Here is a 20,330-nt window from a genome sequence, read left to right on the forward strand (position 1 = left end):
CATGACACGTCAACAAGAGGTGTGAGAGTACTTTGCTGATCACTCTTGTGTTGACATTGTGACAAAGTAATAAATGAATTGATGAACGAATGAATATACAAACACACATAGCAATACATACATAATCATTCCAGCTAGGTCTTACCAAACGAAGGATATGATTTAGTTTTGATAACATTTTCGTTACTATTGCGATTCTACCCAGCAATGCTACAGCCAAAAATTGATTTGCTCTTCAACCCTTTCATTTGATCGTTATAGTTAGCTTTCGTTACTATTGCGATTCTACCCAGCAATGCTACAGCCAAAAATTGATTTGCTCTTCAACCCTTTCATTTGATCGTTATAGTTAGCTTAACTGCTTCTCCTCGATGAAGAACAACAAAAAGTGTACATCCAAAATCGATTCGAGCAGCCTGTCCTCTTTAATTTCATTTATTTCCCAAGCCACACATTTTTCGCATCTATATATCAAAATATAAATCCTACTGCGAACCAGTTAATGTCAATATTGTATCATCCGCACATTGGGTTATTATGTGAAACATAGTATCTATCTTTAAACCTTTGAGTGCATTAGATCCTGAAATCGTAAGATTAAACGCTTCACGACACAATGAAATGGCATATGGAGAGGTAGAGGGTCGCCTTGCCTGCCATCACTTCCTATCCTGAACACCACCCCTGAGTTCATCAGTGAAGAACCAGTTAAGGACAAGAAAGCATCAAGTACAGTTTAACAATAAAAAAGAATATACATACTTCAATCTTAACAGGAAACAAAAACAAAAACCAAGACAACACTTAAAACCTCATCACTTGTTGTTTCAAACCTGTGAGAGCTTGAATGAAATGTCCGTTCCAAATCAATCAATATTAATAATACTAGATTGTCCTCAACATCTACACATCAAATTAAATTGCATAAAAAGCCAATAGACTATTAGATGAAGCTTACTGATAAAGCCATTTCTTATTTTCGTTTATCACGAAGAGCAATACCTTTCTTTAAATTCTATTTTCAGTACATCCAGAAGCTGCCTGCCTTTAACGAAGAGACCTCTTCTTATGAAGATATCATTTGCTCTCTTAAAAAAGATGCGTTTGTATGAATATTTACTATTTTATGATTTTGATAACAAAGAAATGGTCTTTCCCAAAACAGCGTGAAAGTTGCTAAGTCTACAGTTTTGGTCTAAATCTTCTAAGTGCACTAGGACCATTTCAAGACAATTTAAGTGTATCGTTTGACCGTCTTATATTTTGACTCTCGAAAACTTCTAGTAACTCCATAAATACCTTCAACATCTGTGCTTTTTTTTTCATGCAATCAACTTATCATTCATGTTGTTGTATTGATTAAATTGTATATAAATCAATTTACGTCTTGCTTACAATTTGTGCGTTTCTAGATCAAGAAAATATTTCGAAAATTTTTCGTAGAATTCTATCCATTTCAGTTTGATTCTAAAAAGAATTATACTTACTTTTCTTCTGTCTTGTTTTTATCTAAACATTCTGATTTCACTTGTAAATCTTCGAAATTTGATGGTTTGTTGATGTGTACTGTCAATGCAATCTTGAGATCATCGACGCCCTTTTCCGATTGCTTTTCCTTATCATTTCCAAATTTCTTGAACTTCACGTTTCACCTCTGAATGATACCAGTACTGTTTCAAAGAAGTGATCATTAGCACATATACAATCACTGCAATCATACCCACGAATTACCATTTATTGCATAAAACTGGACTGTCTTTCTAATTTTTATGCCTCCGCCACGAAGTGGTGCCGGAGGCATTATGTTTTCGGGTTGTCGGTCCGACCGTCCGTCCGTCCGTCCGTCCGTCGTTCCGTCCGTCCGTCCTTCCGTCCGTCCGTCCGTAATGAATTTTGTGGACAAGGTAACTATCAAAACCTGTTGAGGTATCCTAATGAAACTTGGCATGTATGTGTATTAGGGGGTGAAGTTGTGCCTATCAACTTTTGGGTGCACATACTCAAGGTCAAAGGTCAAAAGGTCAAGGTCAAATACATAAAATTTCACTTTTTCCACCATATCTATTGAATGCCTGAAGATATTTTCTTGAAACTTAGTGTATACATGTATTACCCAATTAAGATTCTCTGGTGAAAGTTTGCGTCATGAGGTCAAAGGTCAAAGGTCAAAAGGTCAGGGTCAAATACATGAAATTTCACTATTTTCGCCATATCTATTGAATGCCTGAAGATATTTTCTTGAAACTTAGTGTATACATGTATTACCCAATTAAGATTCTCTGGTGAGGTCAAAGGTCAAATATCAAAAGGTCAAGTAAAAATATCAAAACTTCTTTTTTTTCTCCGTGCCTTGGAAAATTGTTCAAGGTATCTTCATGGAACATAGTATATACATGTACTGACTGGAAGTGATTATCTAGAGAATGTAGGGTTCATGGGGTCAAAGGTCAGGGGTCAAAGGTCAAGTGCAACACTTCAAAATTTTACTATTTCCCTCATATTTATGCAATGCCAGCAGGGTTATTATTTTGTTACACTTGGTGTATGCATGTGTAACCTAATAGAAATTCTCTGGAAAGTTTTTTTTTTCTTCTTTTTTTGCCTCAAAGGTCAAAAGGTCAAAGATCAAGTGAAAGTGCTGAACTAACTTTTTCCTTCATATCTCGAAGTGGCTCAAGTTATCTTGAAACTTAGTACATATTATGCATGTTCTACCTGAAAGTGATTATCTTATGAATTTTAGGGTCAAGGGCCAGATGTAACAATGGTAACAATTTACTATTCAATTCAGAAATTGCACTTTTTCTCCACACCTGTACCTTGAAAATTACTCAATGCCTAAATGTATGAATGGGTCAAAGTCAAGTTAAAGTCCTTAAATCCCTAGATACATGCTCTCCTATTCATCCAATTAAACCTAGGTCAAGGAAGGTGAACATTAAACACATTTGTGACAAACTTGTCATTCCAATATTTGGCCAATTTTGTGAAAATGTAATCACACATTGTCCACATGTACTATCTAGACCTATTGGGAAAATCATGCATTATGGCGGAGGCATACCAGTCGCCAAAGCGACATTTCTAGTTGCATCTGTCATCTTTTCTATATTCGAATCATCTTTTGATAATGCATTATTTAACTTCTAATACCTTGGCTGATTTTCAGGAATAGTTTCCAGTATCGAGGACCAACATAAAAACGAAACAACACAAAATAAAACAAACAAACAAACTAACTAACAAACAGATACGTCTCGACAGGATTTCATGCCGCTGTGTCTTTTGATTGCATAGAGGGGACTTTTTTTAGATTACATTTGACATCAATGGACACCGTTGGAAATTTCGGACCAGAGAGGTTGTCATCTCTCTCTGCAGTAATCTGATGCACCTCTCTGACTTACGCACTCTGAGTGTATGTAAATAATAAGCCAGTTCACAGTTAGCACTAGTCTGCAATGACCTCTCCAACCACAGACTTTGCAAAACATGGAATAGTCCTCCAGAAGAGCAGTTGAAAACAGCAATGTAGGAAGTGGTAATTTACATGTCAGTGCTGCATGAATGGCTTTTGTTAATGTTGCTGAAAAGAATGCACATTCACCTGTAAATACCAATCTGCACCTGGTTCATTAATAACACAGTTTTCACGAAGCCCTATCTAGGTTTTGAATACCTCAGTTGTAAATCCATTTCAAGAAAAGGTCTGCAATGACCTTTATCTGCACATGCTCAGATTGGAACTGTGAACTGGCTTATACACTGTGATTTTTTTCCACCTGATGCATGTATTCCACTGTGGCTAAACAACTCTTTCCCTCTCTCCCCACCTGGTGCATACAGGGTCATCCCACGAGACCGACACCCACGAGTCATACAACCCACGGGTTCGACAGTGGAAAAAAAAAGTCCATTAATCATACAGCCTACGAATTCGACACTAGGTAAAAACAGCCCACGAGTTCCATATTACAACACGAAGATTATTGTGTCGGTCTCGTGGGCCTTGTTTGCTTTAAGTGTCGAACTCATGTACTGTTTTACTCGTGGGTTGTATAACTCGTGGGCTGTAAGACTCATGGGCTGTATGATTCATGGGCTGTACAACTCTTGGGTGTCGATCTCGTGATGTGTCGATCTCGTGATGTGCACCCTTGTGTACTTGCATGTAACTTCCTCCAAACCAGTCTCACCTTGCTTAATCTCTCTCTCTCTCTCTCTCTCTCTCTCCATCTTCTCTTGATCTCATCTTCTGTTCTCCACCAGTGAGATCTCGGATTAATCATTGTACCCCGCTCAGGATCACTGTATCAAATCTCATACGTAGGTGGCCTACAGCACGTTATAGTCTCACTTTTGAATGATATGATAAGAGTTTATTCATAACTATTACGATGTCTTCCATACGATTCTGGCGTCATTAAAGTTTTGAGATAGGAGTGAATGTCTTATCTTTGAACAGGTGTTTCCATTAATAACGTTGTGGGAGACCCTCAGTATTAGAGTCCTTTCAAATCAACCTACCTGGCTTCATTGTAAACAAACACACGCATACTCACACACACACACACACACACACACACGCACATGAAGGAGAAAAATATATGAAAAACACAAACAAACTCGGAAGCCAGTCAGAATGGGTCCTGGGACACCTGACAGGTATTGTATGATGATCGTCTTAATCTTACTATGATTTTGCATCTTCTGTCAATGGGGATTATCTTCATTCATTTTTTGTTTTTGTTTCTAGCATCTATGTTGCATTCGACAGAGTCCAGACGTAAGAGTCATTCGTGTTGAAGTTCAACACGGCGGCAGCCAAAGTTGATATTAACCGCTAAATTGAGCGTTCGTTGTTCATCAATGGACCCTGTCATTCGATGCTAGCATATGTTAGAATGAAAACGGTTATATCATGAACCCTAATATCGTGTATCGTGACTTATTCACATCACTGACTCATCACTAAAGCCTCTAAATTGCTTCATATAGCTGATTCTTAAACCAGGGCTCCACACTAACTTTTATTTTTGGTGGCCCAAAGGCAAACATCTGACCTTTTTTGGTGGTCCGATCAGGCCACCAAATTCTTCATTTCTGAAATTTTGGTGTCACGACGTACGTTTTTGGTGGCCCCGGGCCACCGGGCCACTGTTAGTGTCGAGCGCTGCTTAAACTGTCCATGCGGTTTACAAAGTTCAATTTCTCATTTCTCTTTAAAAGTGGCAAATTTGTGCATTCTCGCAGATTTTGAAATATCACAAATAAACACAGTCTTCAAACATGTTATTTTCGTTATGTGTTTTCATGGGGTTTAAAGCACATCTGCAAAAACAAAATAAATATCGACAAAACCGTAAAGACGCTGAAATGACATCTAATTCTTCCAAATTACACAAGATAAATCACTATTTTTAGATTTATGTAAAAAATAATGAGCCCCATTACATTAAAAAAAAAAAGTTGCTATAATGACAACACTTGGTTGAATAGCAACTGTCATATAACAATAATCCAGCTTCCTGATTGGTTGTTGCTATGGAAGTTGCTATTCTATAGCAAGAGTTGCTATCCTAACATCTTTTATGAAATATGACCCTGGTATTTCATCCTACTCGCATCATTATGATTATATTATCGCTGTGCCAAAACCTTTGCGTTTTGTTATTTGTTCAATTAGAAAAATGGTAAAAACTATAATAGTTCTTGTCTTGGTGTCGTAGCGTGATACAGGGTCAAACGTTAAGAACTGATGTGGGGTTGAACTATTTATCAAATATTTGGATTTACATCGTTCTGACTAGACACTCAGATGATCGAAAACGTAGTATTTAAAAATTCAATTCAGATGGATTTGGTAGCAAGCGTGGAATATAATCGTTTTATATCCACAAGACCGATCCTTTTATGAATTGATTGAATTTAAAGACTGAAACTCTGAATATGATAAAAGCCTAATCTCGTGTCATTTTAGTAATGTATCTTATCATTGTGCACGCCGAAGGGTGGTTTTTATTTTTTTTTTATTTTGTTTGAGAAAACATATTGATGTGGAATATCATGTATGTTTATTTGGAATTGTAAACATGAAATATGAAGATAAGAAATGAGGCAGGAAAGTGTTGAGGGAGAAGGCAGAGATGAAGAAGAGTTCGTTAGACTACCGTATAGCTCTTTTTAATCTATGTTATCTCTTTGCTTGCTGCTTCCACTCCTAATACAGCAGGTCTCTGCCTCTCCAGCCCAGATAACACCCGATTATTGCCGTGATCGTGGCATGCTTTCTCCCCTAAGCCTGTCAATCTCGTTTTGGCCCATGCCTGTAATCTCGAGCCACTTCTCGCCAGGCCAGCGCGATGCCGAATGACGGATGACTCCGAGATGGCGGAGGGGGTGGTGCAGATTACCTCATTGACCCCATCTTAGGACATCATCTCCCGTCATACAAAGAGACACAAAACACGGTAAGACATACGTGGGTTGGACGTGTCTTGGTATCAGGGATGGATAACCCGGCGTAGAATTCCCGATAGAACTCCCGGACTCTCCGTCAGGTGATACCCTTGGTATTCGATAAAGCCAGAGAGTTGTTGTCCCACAATCACATTCTCTGCCGCTTCTAGAATAGATAAGAAAATCCCAAGTAGATCAGAAATGTTTCTCTTTTTGAGGGACTCAGTGTTTCTACATCGACAAGCATGAATCCAAACCATCTCAGTATCATTAGAAATGTAACGTGAAAGGGGTGTCACAAACGAACGGTCACAAAGTTGGAGTTGGGTGTTTTGCTCATCATGAACACAATGCCTTCAGAATTGCAGTCCTCTTTTCAAGTGCGCCAACTCCGTGTCCGCCAAAACGCCACGGCCCGAGAGCGAAGGCGACTCGCTGAGGTGAACCGCGCGTATTCCGATCTCAGCAACTACGTACCGCAGCACCTTCTCGGCAACGCAACCAAACTTGAAGTAAGTTCCAGTCGTTGAATACAAACAAGGGAAAAAAGAGAAACCATTTTCACTACAAGGATATGTGTATCAAATTAACATTTAACTCACCCTGACTAATGATGCCCTTTGCTATTTGAAAGTTTAAGAGCGGTTGAGCATTGCTATAGGGTATATTCTAAAAAGGGGTTAAGATTCTTCTTCAAGTTTGCTTTTACCCTTATCTAAAGAAATCATGAGAGTTGCATTGTTCGGCGCTCACAGGTAATGAAATCAAATTTGTCAAAATAACACAAGTTCAACAAATCCCTTGAAATATGCGCCCCTTATCAGCTGCTTGTGAAATGGCGACACCAGAGCGAATTAGGATGCAACTTTAATTCTAATTCAATTACATCTGAAAGTGATGCGTAATATTGTTAATTTCACATATTTTCTTCGTTACTTCTTTTGTATTGATATTATGTTATCATGTGTATGTAGATGTTTTGTATTGTTGGAAATGATATAAAATGAAATGAAATGAAATGAAATGAAATGAAGGATGATCGCTGTTAGAAGGACATGTTTAATTTGCTCACATCATTGAAGAAAACTATTTCTAATGATAGCTGGTGAAATAAAAAGTAACGAAGTTGTGCGAGCTGTGACGTTGAATTGTTATTGGATGTAAAAAAAAAAAAAAAAAAAAAAAAAAAAACGTTCCGTCCTGGCACTGGTCCCTCAGTAATGTTAACGTTAAAGGTCCAGTTTACCTTTGGGAGCAGTGATTTCAAAAATGTTCAAGATATCACATTTGTTTCATATGTGTAGGTCTGTTGTATCATAAAACATCCTACCATATAAAATTTTTGCAATAAAGCCTAAAATATAAGGAGATATCAGTGCTTTTCTCAATAAACCGTAACTGTATACGCTTTAGTCTGGAAACATTTTTATTATAACTATTGTTTATATTTTGTGTATTTAACAACACTTGACATCGATTACACGGATTCAAATTTTTACAGTGGTTGTTTCTATCCCTAAATCACATTTTAGAACTATTTTAAAGCACTAATGCTGGGTTTTTGTTTCATATGCAAAAGGTAAATTGTGCCTTTAATATTGTGACGTCACCTGACAACTTACCAAACATTTATGACCAATAAAGATCTTACTTCATGAATCGATAGAGAAATTCTTAACCAACGTCACTTAAAAAAGTAAAGAATATTCGCGGACATAAATATAGTAGTGTGACCACAGCTGTCATTCAAGATGGCCAAGTTAGAGTTATTCAGTATACTAAGTCGGGGATATCTTCCAATGTTTACTGTTGCGTTACGTATTTTCGACTGATTGCCTTCATGTAAAAGAAATTGCTATTTCAGGTATTTCATTGCTTTGTCTAGTGTGTAGTCAGTGGTATCTGAGAAAGCGACTTTACCAAAGGCACTTTATAGTTTAAAATCCTCATCTTTGATGAAATCTCCTCCGAGAATCTGACGGATGATGTCCAACAATTGATGTGCCAACCATCAAAATCAGCGCAAGCGGAATAGGAAACGGGTGCGTGGAACGGGTCATGACAGTCACTATACGGTACAAACCATATATAATTCTGACACTCTTCTAATCAGATTTCCTCTAAACTCTTTTCTATCCTCTCCTCCTCTTGCAGTTAAAATAGCTCTCGAAGAATTAGGCAACTCCAACAAGAAGATTTTAGGATTACAGATGAATTCAGAGGATGTGTTTCGATCGTTTCAAGAAATTCTTGCGCAAAGGATTAGACGATTACCTGCTGTTACGATTCTTTCTGAAGAGGTGGAGACTTTGTACCGCAATCACGCAAGTTCAGCAAATCCGTTGTAATTCGTGCCTCTTGTCAAATGATGACACTCAAGATAAAGATGGTATAATATCCGTAGCTTATCCCATCTTAAAACTTTAACAGTGTCATATGACTGCCGCTACTCCATACCGGTCTTTGTCGAATAGAAGACGAAAAGAGTTGGAAAGGGTAGGAACTATAAAACTGGAAACGAACTTTTCCAGAGGTTTATTTGGTGAATACTATCAAATTCAAAAGTCTTGTGTATCAATATATATATATATATATATACATATATATATATATATATATATATATATATATATATATTCTTTTTTTTTGGGGGGGGGGGTTAACCTAAGGGGATGTTGGGTGCATGTTGTTGATTTGATAATCGTTTCATTTGATGATGGTATGCCAGTTAAAAATGCATAGTTAAAAATCTTGGTGCAAAAATGTTAGAAGGAAGCAGCCTGCTTGATAAAAAAAAAGATACAAATTCTCTTTTATGTATTTGATAGATACGATAACTGAACGTTTTATATCATCCTTATTTCCAAGTTTGAAATAGACTCTCAAGAATCTGTCATTTCATGATAATTTGAACTGCCCAAATGTCTTTTCAAATTTTCTAGAATATCATATTCTGAAATACATTAATACGGCAGACCATGTTGGGCACAAAAAAAAAAAAAAAAAAATCACCTTCAAACAAGTTAATGGATTGTTTCTTGAACCCGTGGTGTAAATATTTCTTGAATTCTTTGTTGAAATGCTAGAAACCATCAGGTTAGCATGAGGATGATTACTTTATGCGTCAAAATGGAGACAAAATCTTTGTCATAAATCGAGGACTAACGTATTTGCTGACTTTATTTCCAGAGATCCTAGCATAAGGTACAAACACACACACATGCATAAATGTTACGTATATTTGTGTATATATAAGCAATCGTGTTATCTGCAACGGCTACCATTCCTCAAGTAACATTGTATTGATACGTGCATGACAATCAGTAATCCCTCGTCTGAATAAGTAACACAGAGGTTTGACAAATTACAAAGTATCACTCTTCGCAGTTTGGTTTCAGAAAGAAATATAATAATCACAAATGCAGCTGTTTCGAGTCTTATCAGTAAGATAGTTGTTTAGAGTGACAACTAAATGGTGACTTATTCCTGGCACTTCGCCAAGGCCTTTGTCACATGAAGTACCTATGTCACTTACACGACGTGATCACTGCGGATTAATAGAAGTCGTGGATTGATTAAAGAATAGCAATAGAGACGTAATTCGTCATAATAGGACAGTTAAAATTCTCGACCTAATTGGTTCCCTTCGATTTTTGCTTAAGATAAAAACAATATAATTTACATATTTCTTGCCAATCTTAAAAAAAAAATATATAAGATCTAAAATCTAACCTACGCTGATTCTTGAAATGTTATAGTAAATGGCAATATCAAAGTTGATTAGCTAAGATCTCCTTTTATAACATATGCTTCATTTGGCAAGAGGAGGGTATAAAAATATCACTCTGTGTCGACACATATCGACCATTACATTTGCATTAGTGGCAAAACTGATATCTGACAATAAATCCTTCTACTCGTACCCAAAACATTCCTTCAGTAACCCTTCCCCCAGACACTCATTGATTTGATTTGATTTTCTTCAACATGACTTCATACATGAATCAAAATTCTTTTCATTATCATAGACAGATTACATAGTACATGATTCGATGAAAAAAAAAAAAAAAAACATACATTGGAGCAACATGTAACTTCCAAACAACTCAGTACCCCCTGTATACCCTATATACAAGTATTATTCCTGCCAGAGCTGGTGAGAATCCATTTTGAAGGAAATCATGACAGAGGTCATTTTTATCTATAAGCCCTTTAGTGACGCTGCAAAGACAGGTGTTTTGTTGTTGTTGTTGTTGGTTTTTTTTTTTTTTTTAGTAAAGATATAATAGCAGTACACACAATACCACAAGAGATTGATATGGAGAAGTTATCTACAATGAAGGTCTTTGATAATTTGGACAGTTCAGTGCATGGAGCTCCAATGCGTTACCTTTTATTTATCTTTTGAAATACACTTCATATTGCGTCTGTGCCCCCCCCCCCTCCCACACACACACACACACACGGACCTCTTTGGCACCGGGGTAATCTGACCCATTTGAACACATTTATACCCTGTGCTGATCAGAATGCTTCCTGTTATGAATAATTTTGGTAAAAACGTGATCATACAGTCGAAGATTTAAAAGTCAAATTCATTCCATGGACCCAGTTTGTAATCCCTTTTGGCACTCACCAAGGCCACTACTGCCTTCGTCACGAATAACTTGGTGTTTTTCTCTGATAGCATATAATGTATTATGACCAGGTTTACTATACTCATAGATCTTTTTGTTTATTTGGAAGCCTGCAAGTTTGGTTAAAGAGAATATTTCCTTTCAAAGGCACTTCAAATGCAAAATTAAATGTGTACCCCTGTCCAAGTTATCTTCCCCTGCTTCTATATTTCTTCTTCTCCACCCCTCCCCCTCTTTCATTTGTCATTCCTTTAGGTCCTTCGCGGCGCAGCGTGCTACATACGGCTTCTGAGCACCATTTTAGCCTCCGAAAACACCTTCGACTACCGGTACGATTACCACGGCGGGGCGAGGTCAGCAACATCAGACGTCATGGATAATTGGGATCGAAACGATTTCTTCAATCGATCTGCCTTCAGCCACTTTCTCGAAACGTGAGTAGTCAAATGCTCGAAATGACGTATACCATTGCTTGTTGCAATGGCGCAGAAATATGATGTATGATGTGCGTTTACACACAGACATACGTACACACACACACACACACACACACATACACACACACTATTAGGAATACAACTGTATTACTGTTTCTTTGTATTTTAGGACTCATAGTTAGCCATTGTAGGTGTTACTTTCATTTTAAGACATTTCTAACATTTATTCAGCTTCACCATATCAATGATAAATCCATGGTAACTGCACAAAACAACTGAGGCTATGGTAATGGCCTTACACATTGTCACAGCTGTTTCCATAGAGAAATATCTTATGAGATTTTTTTTTTTTTTTTTCATCCGTTGGTTGCAGGATGGAAATCAGAAATGTGGAAACTCCACGCACTTAAGGCAAAAATCACGTAATCTTCTTTAATTGATCTTACATGCAGTAACCAATACTTCCTTTTCATTTTAGAAGTATTATCTCTTGTGAAAAAAAAAGAAAAAAGAAAAAGAAAAACAAACGAACAAAAGACAAAACAATGGAAAAAAATGCAATAGTTGAATTTATAGAAGCTGATGCATTTTGCCTATATGATAGATCTACCCTTTCTGTACACGTAGACAATGCCCTCGAATTGTTCATATTATGGTGTTTTTCCTGAGCTATCTCATTATCTTCATAATGCGCTGATTGTCGGGAAATAGAGGAAAAAAGTCAAACCGTGAGAGAAAAAAAAAAAGAATTCAAGCAGGTGCGAATGCAAGTTGCATACTAGTAAGCTTTCTGTGTTTCTCAGATTTCCGTGGCGAAAGGATAATCCTTCTCTTCTCATTTCCCTCAGTCATCCCGATAGGTCGACATTCCGCATCACTGTCAAACCGCAGAGCTTTAAGTCATACTCGTACCAGGCGCTAAGTGGTGTTTCGAAAAGTACCCCCCAATACTGTCTTCGTATTGCCAGTGTATTGCTCATTTTCTTTGTTACAAGTGTTCATTGTGTACGATGAATTTCATTAAGTGGGAGTATTCAAGAAGCAGGATACTCTTTTGTCGAATGACAGCTTTGATATACACAAACATTAAAACAATCCAGTGTAGAATTGAAACAATATTGATAGAGCTCTGATCCAATTCATTTTGGAATGCATCTATCCTAAACCGGCGTTTTAAAATAGTTGCATTTTCAAATGAGTGAGATTACGTAGAGCTCTTCGCTTTGAATTTCGAAATTTATTCTTATATTGAATGCATTACTGCCACAGTTTCTTAATGACTTTGATAAGGACAACCATGATGTTTTCGCTTATCAAACGCGGATGTGGTATTATCCAAAGTGGAAAACGTTAATTCACTCGCACAAAATAATGTACCAAAATTCATGTAAAACCCAATCTTCAAACTTTGTTTTAACAGAAAACGCATTCCATCGGCGGGTCGCGGAAAAGACCTGCATCAGTGACGATTATGACGCTGAAGCTATTTTGTCCACGCTTTTGAAATTTCAAGTTTAAACATAATTATCTATACTTGATGTACGAGGTAACCAAAATGACATGGTTGGCAATCATAAGCAACATTACAAAAAAAAATTGTTGGCTAAATCATAACGAACACTCATGATATTCAGTAAAATCATTATTAAGCAGCATGATAAGAGGCTATACATCAACCTTAGGTTTTGGTAATCGTTCAAGGTATTGCTTTGATAGGCCTTGATATGCCTTGGAGTGGTTCAGGAGTTATCTAACTAATCGCAAACAATATGTTTTTCTGAGCAATTATAACTCTGATATGAGAGAACTTCAGTGTGGCGTGCCACAAGGCAGTTTATTGGGCCCGTTGTTGTTTATTGTTTACATTAATGATTTTTGTGCTTCGTCCGATGTGTTATCGTTCATACTTTTTGCCGACGATTCAAATGTATTCTACTCACATGAAGACCCAAATACTCTTGTGCAGACAGTTAATTCTGAATTACAAAATTTATGTGAGTGGATAGGAGCAAATAAGTTGTCTTTGAATATTCAAAAAACAAAATATATGCTTTTTAGTAACACTTTGGATAATTTGAATGTGGACATTTGTTTTGGTGACGCTGTCTTAGAAAGTGTTTCCCATATAAAGTTTCTCGGCATCACAGTTGATAATAAACTTTCTTGGAAATTTCATATTGATAATGTCTGCAAAAAAATTTCACGTAATATAGGTGTTATTAATAGATTAAAATTTTCCATTCCTCAACATTCTTTGTTTACATTGTATTCATCTTTGATATTGCCTTATTTAAATTATGGAATTTTGGTATGGGGAAATACGCATCAATTATTGTTGGATAGGGTTCTACTGTTACAAAAGAAGGCTCTTCGCATTATTTGTAATACCGTTCCATATTCTCATACAGATCCTTTGTTTTTTGATAATAAGATTCTGAAAATTAAAGATTTGTTTTTATTACAAATGGGGCAATTTATGTACACTTATAATAATAATTGTCTCCCGTTAATTTTCAACTCTATGTTTATGCGTAATAGGACATACCATAGATATCCAACTACACAGTCAAATGAATTTCATTTACCTCTGTTGAGAACCTTGCTAGCTCAGCAGACTTTTATTTATGTAGGTCCTAAATTCTGGAACTCCCTTCCCATGGATATAAAAAATGCACCTTCATTAAATTCTTTTAAAAAGAGATTGAAAATGTTTCTTTTGAAGTTTCATAATGTAACCGAATGAATTTAATTTTGTAGGCACGTCATTGTCTCCTCTTCTTTCACTATAGGCTGCGTTCTCTTTGAGGCATAGATATTTTTTACTGCGTGCTAGTATTCCATACGTGCTCTAGTCCCACAGTCACAAACTCTTCCGCTGGAAAGCACCTCGACAATGTATCACTTTCGAACACGCTTGGCTAATTGTCTCTGTGGGCTTTCGCCCTTGGTGATTGCATCAAAATTATTGAGGATTTTCTTTCTTTCTCTCCCTCTCTCTCTCCCTCTTTCCCCTCTTTTTTGTTTCCTCTTTTCACACATTTGCTTTTTTTCTCTCTATTCCCGACTTTCCCAGTTTCCCGCACTCTTTGTAGTTGTAAACTTTTCACCCCCTTATTTCCCCTTTCCCAGAGGTACCCACATGATACAAGCCTGGTCTTTTGAGTGGGTACCTCCACTTTTTTTTTTCGCAGAGTGTATATAGAATGTATGTATCTTTTTTGTACTGATTATGTAGACATGAACATGTTGTTAATCCTGTCTGGTTATGTATATTTTGTTACTCCCATGTCAAACTCATAATATTGTTTCTTGTACATTCTGTTGGAAAGAAAAAGTGAAAATAAAGTTTGAATTTGAATTGAAGCATTGTAAGAAAGAAGTTACTGGACTGTCATGAAGATGAAACAAGATTATTGTCACGAAAGAGAATTACTTTTTTATTGCATTCCATTTGGTGTTGAAGTTAATGATCTCAATGAGTGATCTTATTCTTTGATTCAAGTTTTCGACAACAAGACGAACTTGCATTAACAAAATAATGAAATGATAGAAAATCTCACACCTTTGTTCTGGAATAAATCAGAATGAGCTCAAATCACGAGGATCCACCAAAACCATTTTCATCTGGAATTCATAGCAATATGGATTACAACACAACCATAAAACATGGTTCTGGGAAGAATGCAACATGTTCGATTATATCTCAGTGTGGTCGTTTTTGCGTTATGCCGAGAAAGCTATAGTTGATGAAATAATAGTTCCGCGGAGCACAACAGGGGGGAAAGGGTATAAAATGAAGAAGAAGAAGAAGAAAAAGGAAAATAACATAGACAAGTCTTTTCAGGTACACTATAAAAAGAATGAAGACTATTTTAGGGAGGTAGATTCAAGTGGTTACCAATTCGTCTTTAGTATCGTGCTTCCTTTTTACAACAATTACTCAGCGGAGCATGTTTCCTTGGATCACATACTGAGCGTAACCAACTGGTAACTTACAAGTCACAGTTTCCCCCTCAAACATTGTCGAAATGTGTTCGCAGGAATCCCATAAGTTATGATGCAAATCCAAGGCGAATAATCCCCACGAGTTGAGAATAATGCTCGGGTAAGGCCTACTCGCAGTCAGGCATCAAAAAGTAAACAACGCTGAAGCAATATGAAAAGGATTTGCTAAAAGCAAGGTCGGATAAAATATCATCCATTTTGGATTTGAGTCGGGAATGAATTCCGCGCGGAAACACGATACAAGAGGAGCGCACAAAGGCCCATTAGCTGGCGGGGATCTGGCGGGGGATGAAGGCTCGCTAATCAGGGTAATCCTGCACCAGGCCTCGGCAGTGAGGGGGTTTCCTATACACGGAAAACAACGCACTGCAGCTCCACAAACGCGACACGAGAGGGGTTTCGGTTCTCAGCCTTTCCTTAATGTTTTACAATAACTTAGAATTTAAGCCGATATCTCATGCATTTCTCTCCCTTCTCTCTGTTTGTCGTCTTCTCGGGGTTGTTGTCGTCTTTCTGATATTATTGCCCAACAAAGTATTATGCGTAAACCTTCTCGTTGTCATAGCAACGGCGCCAGGCTGTCAAATCTCCTGCGTTGAGAATAAGGGAGGGATTAACGTGTAACACATTCATGTTTGGGGGTAACATCTTCAATCTCGCACAATCTCTCGGGTTTACAGTAGCTATTGTTTGTTGGTGTCTTGTATAGAGCATGGCTCGATTCCACAATGCAAGAATTTATTGACTTCTTTTTCTTTGGTTATTTCTGACACCGGACAGAGCTAACCCATAGCTGCGCTTGTGACATGAAGCGTGTATACTTCCGCTGTGCATCATGTTAGGAATGACTGCGTTGTAAAAACAGTCGGCATACGTACCTGTTTGTTCCTGCAACTTATATGGTAACTTCTTAATCTCTAACACAAATTTGTTCACCACTACAACAGAAAAAAGGAAAGATACAAAAAAATAGTTGTTTTATGTCTTCATTATCTACGGAGACTTGAAACTCTATGTCTGTCTAGAATTCAGCTTGTGAATGATGAATCAATCGATAAGGCAATTGATTTTAATAGTATCAATATGTGATAAGTTGAAAACTGTCTCAATAGGGGAAAATCAACATGTAAGTTAGAAGAATATCATGAGAAGGGAAAGCGTATCGAACTGTTTAACTGTTTTTAAAATCACACAGCACAATGATCCCACAATGAATAAATACAGTCAAGATTAAACAGGGAAACAATTAACACGACTACTATCGTTTTAAAAATGCTTATTATAAAATTCCTGATTTATTTTGTGTTAGGTTTTGTTGAAAACAAAGAATGAAAATAAATGAATTGAAATTGAAAATGAAATTGGAAGAGACTAACCAAATTAAACGCTGGAAGATATTCATTTTAGAACATATTCGTGGAATCTATTTGCTGAAATTGTTACTGTATATAACAAGAACATAACAAATGGTTGAATAATGCCTCTGATGTTGTATTTCGTTCGATGGAACTAAAGTGACTGAATATTGATTGCATATCACAAAGAATTGCTGTCAGATTTAGGAACCTAATTATCCAACTTAAGATGACACGAATGTGTAAGAAGTGCAGAAATGAATTTGATACGTATATTATATACAATGAACTGATATCAGATCTGATGCGTATTATGGCTATTAGACGCATTTCAATGAATATGATTTAATTCACATTATAATCTATTCATCAATTTATCAATGACATGAATCGAAATATATCGGTACAGTTAAGATAATTTGTAATTAGTACACATGAAAATCAGAGCATTTTGTGATAATAGTATAGAGGTAAACTATTGTAAGTAAGAGAAAGTAAGAAATGGTAACCCACACCAGACCCTTTTTACAAATCGTTAAATAAATATAACCTTACCATAACCTAAAGTATCAGCGTAACTTTTATCAAAAGAGAGCAGTGCACAGCTCATCGGAGAATATATACGTCAATGCTAATCAATAAATTGAATTCGTATTCGATTGGGACTGGACATTTCATCTTGGTTCATCGACCTTCTTATCGTGCTTACCAACCTGTAGATGAAAAAAAAAAAAAAACTGCTATACTTTCCTCATTTTGAAAATGTGATTGCATACTTATGTAAAGAATTCTCGGTGTTTATCAATGAGATCTCGATAACAGGGAAACCTGTGTAAGACCAGCTTTCATGAATGCTTCTAGTATTTCCCTTTCGCTCTTTTTTTCCGTTTTGGAATAATGTAATCTTTTAAGGCATTTTCTCGATTATGTTATCTGGCGAAAGAGAGAGAAAAGATAAAGTTTTAAGAAAAATATAAAAGAAGAGGGAGAGAAAGGAGAGTGGAGAGAGACAGACACAAAGAAAGAAAGAGAAAGTTAAATCTCAACAACCCGTTAATCTGATTCGCCTTTCGTTAGTCGAAACAGTGAAGCCATAGCGACGCGCCGAACAACCTGTAAAGAAATCTCCATAATAACATGGCAGGCCCATTCAGAGTTGGCCCCGGTGTCGCAGAAATTTCGTGATTAAGGAGATAATCGCGACATGTAATTATTCTACGTTGTTGGTGTTGGTTTGGGGTTTTTTGTCCCCCGTTGAGGCAAATAATATTGTCTTGGTTAAATGCAAACTAGGACATTGGTCACAAACTTTCGTTGCCCTCCAACAATATCCAAGGACACTTTACACCCCTCCTTCCTATATAGCTCAGCCCAGCACTCTAACAGAAATGACAGAACTTTCCAGAATTTTACATTGCGAGGACACAAAATCGAGGACGCGCTCTGGTGGCTTACCATGATTTGCCCACTCTAAAAACGAACTAGTGAAACAAAATAAATCACATAAAACAATAGGCATGCTACTTATTAGTACTGAAACAAGATTAAAATAAACAGCGCCAACAAAGTTTGAAACATTACACGAAGGGCACACACTCTGTCGGTCAAAATGCGCTACTTTGTTCACAGCATCGTGTCAGGAATATTGTCTGATTGTAATGTTCCAATTTGTTTAATGGTACTTCTATGTACGGGCATTGAACATCAGACAGTTTATCTCAGGAGTTTCTAAGTTTCTTTTTATCATTGTACCTCCTTTCTTAACGATCGAATCGCTGATTACCACTGATATTTCTGTGCTTCTTCTTTTTTTATTGCAAATTATATCAATTCTACTTCATAGTTTCATTCAAATCCTATTTTTCTGCAGTAGATATTATGCAGGCTGGATGTTATTCGATCTCTCGTCTACTTACTAGTGTGTGTCTTTTGAGTTTTGTTTCTCTATTCTTTTTGTCATTCACTTCTTGTTATGTTACCATTCTTCTACGTACATAAGACTAAATACTTTCGATCATTCTTATTTCTCTATCAATATGCTCATCTGTTTCTTTTTTCCCTAACTTTTTTCCCCCAGCTTCAGATATCACACGATGCACTACGAGAAATCACCCTCCGCCGAAAATGGAGCTGATCCCCTGGATCAGCCAGGTAGGAGTAAGTTAGGTATCTTGTTATATCAGCTCAATCAGGGAGGTGAGGTATCACCTGCCTGTCACAATGTATGATAACATCGAAACTTTGTGTATCGCTTAACAGATAAGTTACGGTTTTTTTTTTTTTTTACAATGCAGATAAGAACAAGAGGATATACTGTCTAACTCTATCTCGACCACACAAGGTATAGCAGCTGCTGGGATCAAAATCACCGTCCCACGGTTGCGAAAGAAGTACATGTGCAAGGAGACGTTATCCTTGAAACCATTTTAGTTTTTAATTGATGCACACCCAAGCATCCAAACGCCCTTTTAAAATCAGATATCACTTAGGAAAGAGACAGAAACGCTAATTCGCTACGCTAATTCACATGGAGGTGAACGCCAGGACGGTTGGCAGTGTCGTCTAGAGAAACAGCGCCATCTATAGTGTTCAAAATGCTTGTCCGTGTTTGATTCCTTTGACGGCAATTGAAATCGTTTGCTGTTTCATAGCAGCTACTCTGATAAGAAACTAGGACATCGAAACAAATTGTAACAAAATGATGACGCGGATATCTTTGCTGATATCTTTAAAAGAAACGAAGTAATTTTCAAGGTGACCTATTTGCGTCCCAATAGATGTAACATATTGTTTGCATTATAATCGAAAGTGAGAGCAGAGCTAGATGGTAACATCTTACACTGCAATTTCTCTGTGTAAACCTTGTTCCGCCTCCGAAGCTTCTCTCATTCCACGAAAAAACCAGCACTCACCTCACTCATTACCTCATTTTCTGTATCCATATAGTGTCTACACAGTTTTTGTTGTCTCAATTTGATGCCAGAACGACTCTTTTTTTTCTTTTGTTTTCGATAAGTATATGATTATGATGTATGTTTTGCCCATTTTTTTTTCTTTCGGTGTATCTTCAAACTAAATGCTTATTTGACGACAGTCTTCTGCATTCACACTTCCAATAGATGTGCCATAATTCAGTCAGATCGTTTGATTCACTATATCCCGAGTGGTTCCAAACGTGCTCTCTTATTCTTTTCTTCAATCTGTACAAGTATATCTCAATTATGTTCGGATGTACACACTGTATGTTTTATTGTCATGAATATAAAAAGAAATGACTGTATTTCATCTTTAATACATGTTCAATGCAGAAAATTCCCAATGAATTCATTTGAATTGAAAAAAGAAAAGAAAATGAAATTACTTCAAGGATTTTGTCATTTAGTGTAATTTCTTAAGTCTTGTGCTCCCCCTCTACAGCACTTCTCCCGTCATTTCAA

The 20,330-nt window shown here is 36.8% G+C and overlaps 1 protein-coding gene across 1 annotated transcript in view; it reads left to right on the forward strand.

Annotated features, from left to right (window-relative positions):
- Positions 1-6,714: 6,714 nt before the first annotated feature.
- The window catches only part of LOC140247061 (uncharacterized), a 13,921-nt gene continuing 305 nt past the window's right edge, over positions 6,715-20,330 (forward strand). The window contains exons 1-4 of the mRNA XM_072326357.1: positions 6,715-6,971; positions 11,352-11,530; positions 18,971-19,044; positions 20,311-20,330. The exon at positions 20,311-20,330 is cut by the window's right edge and continues 305 nt beyond it. Of these exons, the coding sequence (XP_072182458.1) occupies positions 6,801-6,971; positions 11,352-11,530; positions 18,971-19,044; positions 20,311-20,330 (444 nt within the window). The 5' untranslated portion in view covers positions 6,715-6,800. The remainder of the gene's footprint in view (positions 6,972-11,351; positions 11,531-18,970; positions 19,045-20,310) is intronic.

The sequence above is a fragment of the Diadema setosum genome, chromosome 1 (genome assembly GCF_964275005.1).
Source record: "Diadema setosum chromosome 1, eeDiaSeto1, whole genome shotgun sequence".
Taxonomy (NCBI): Eukaryota; Metazoa; Echinodermata; class Echinoidea; order Diadematoida; family Diadematidae; genus Diadema; species Diadema setosum.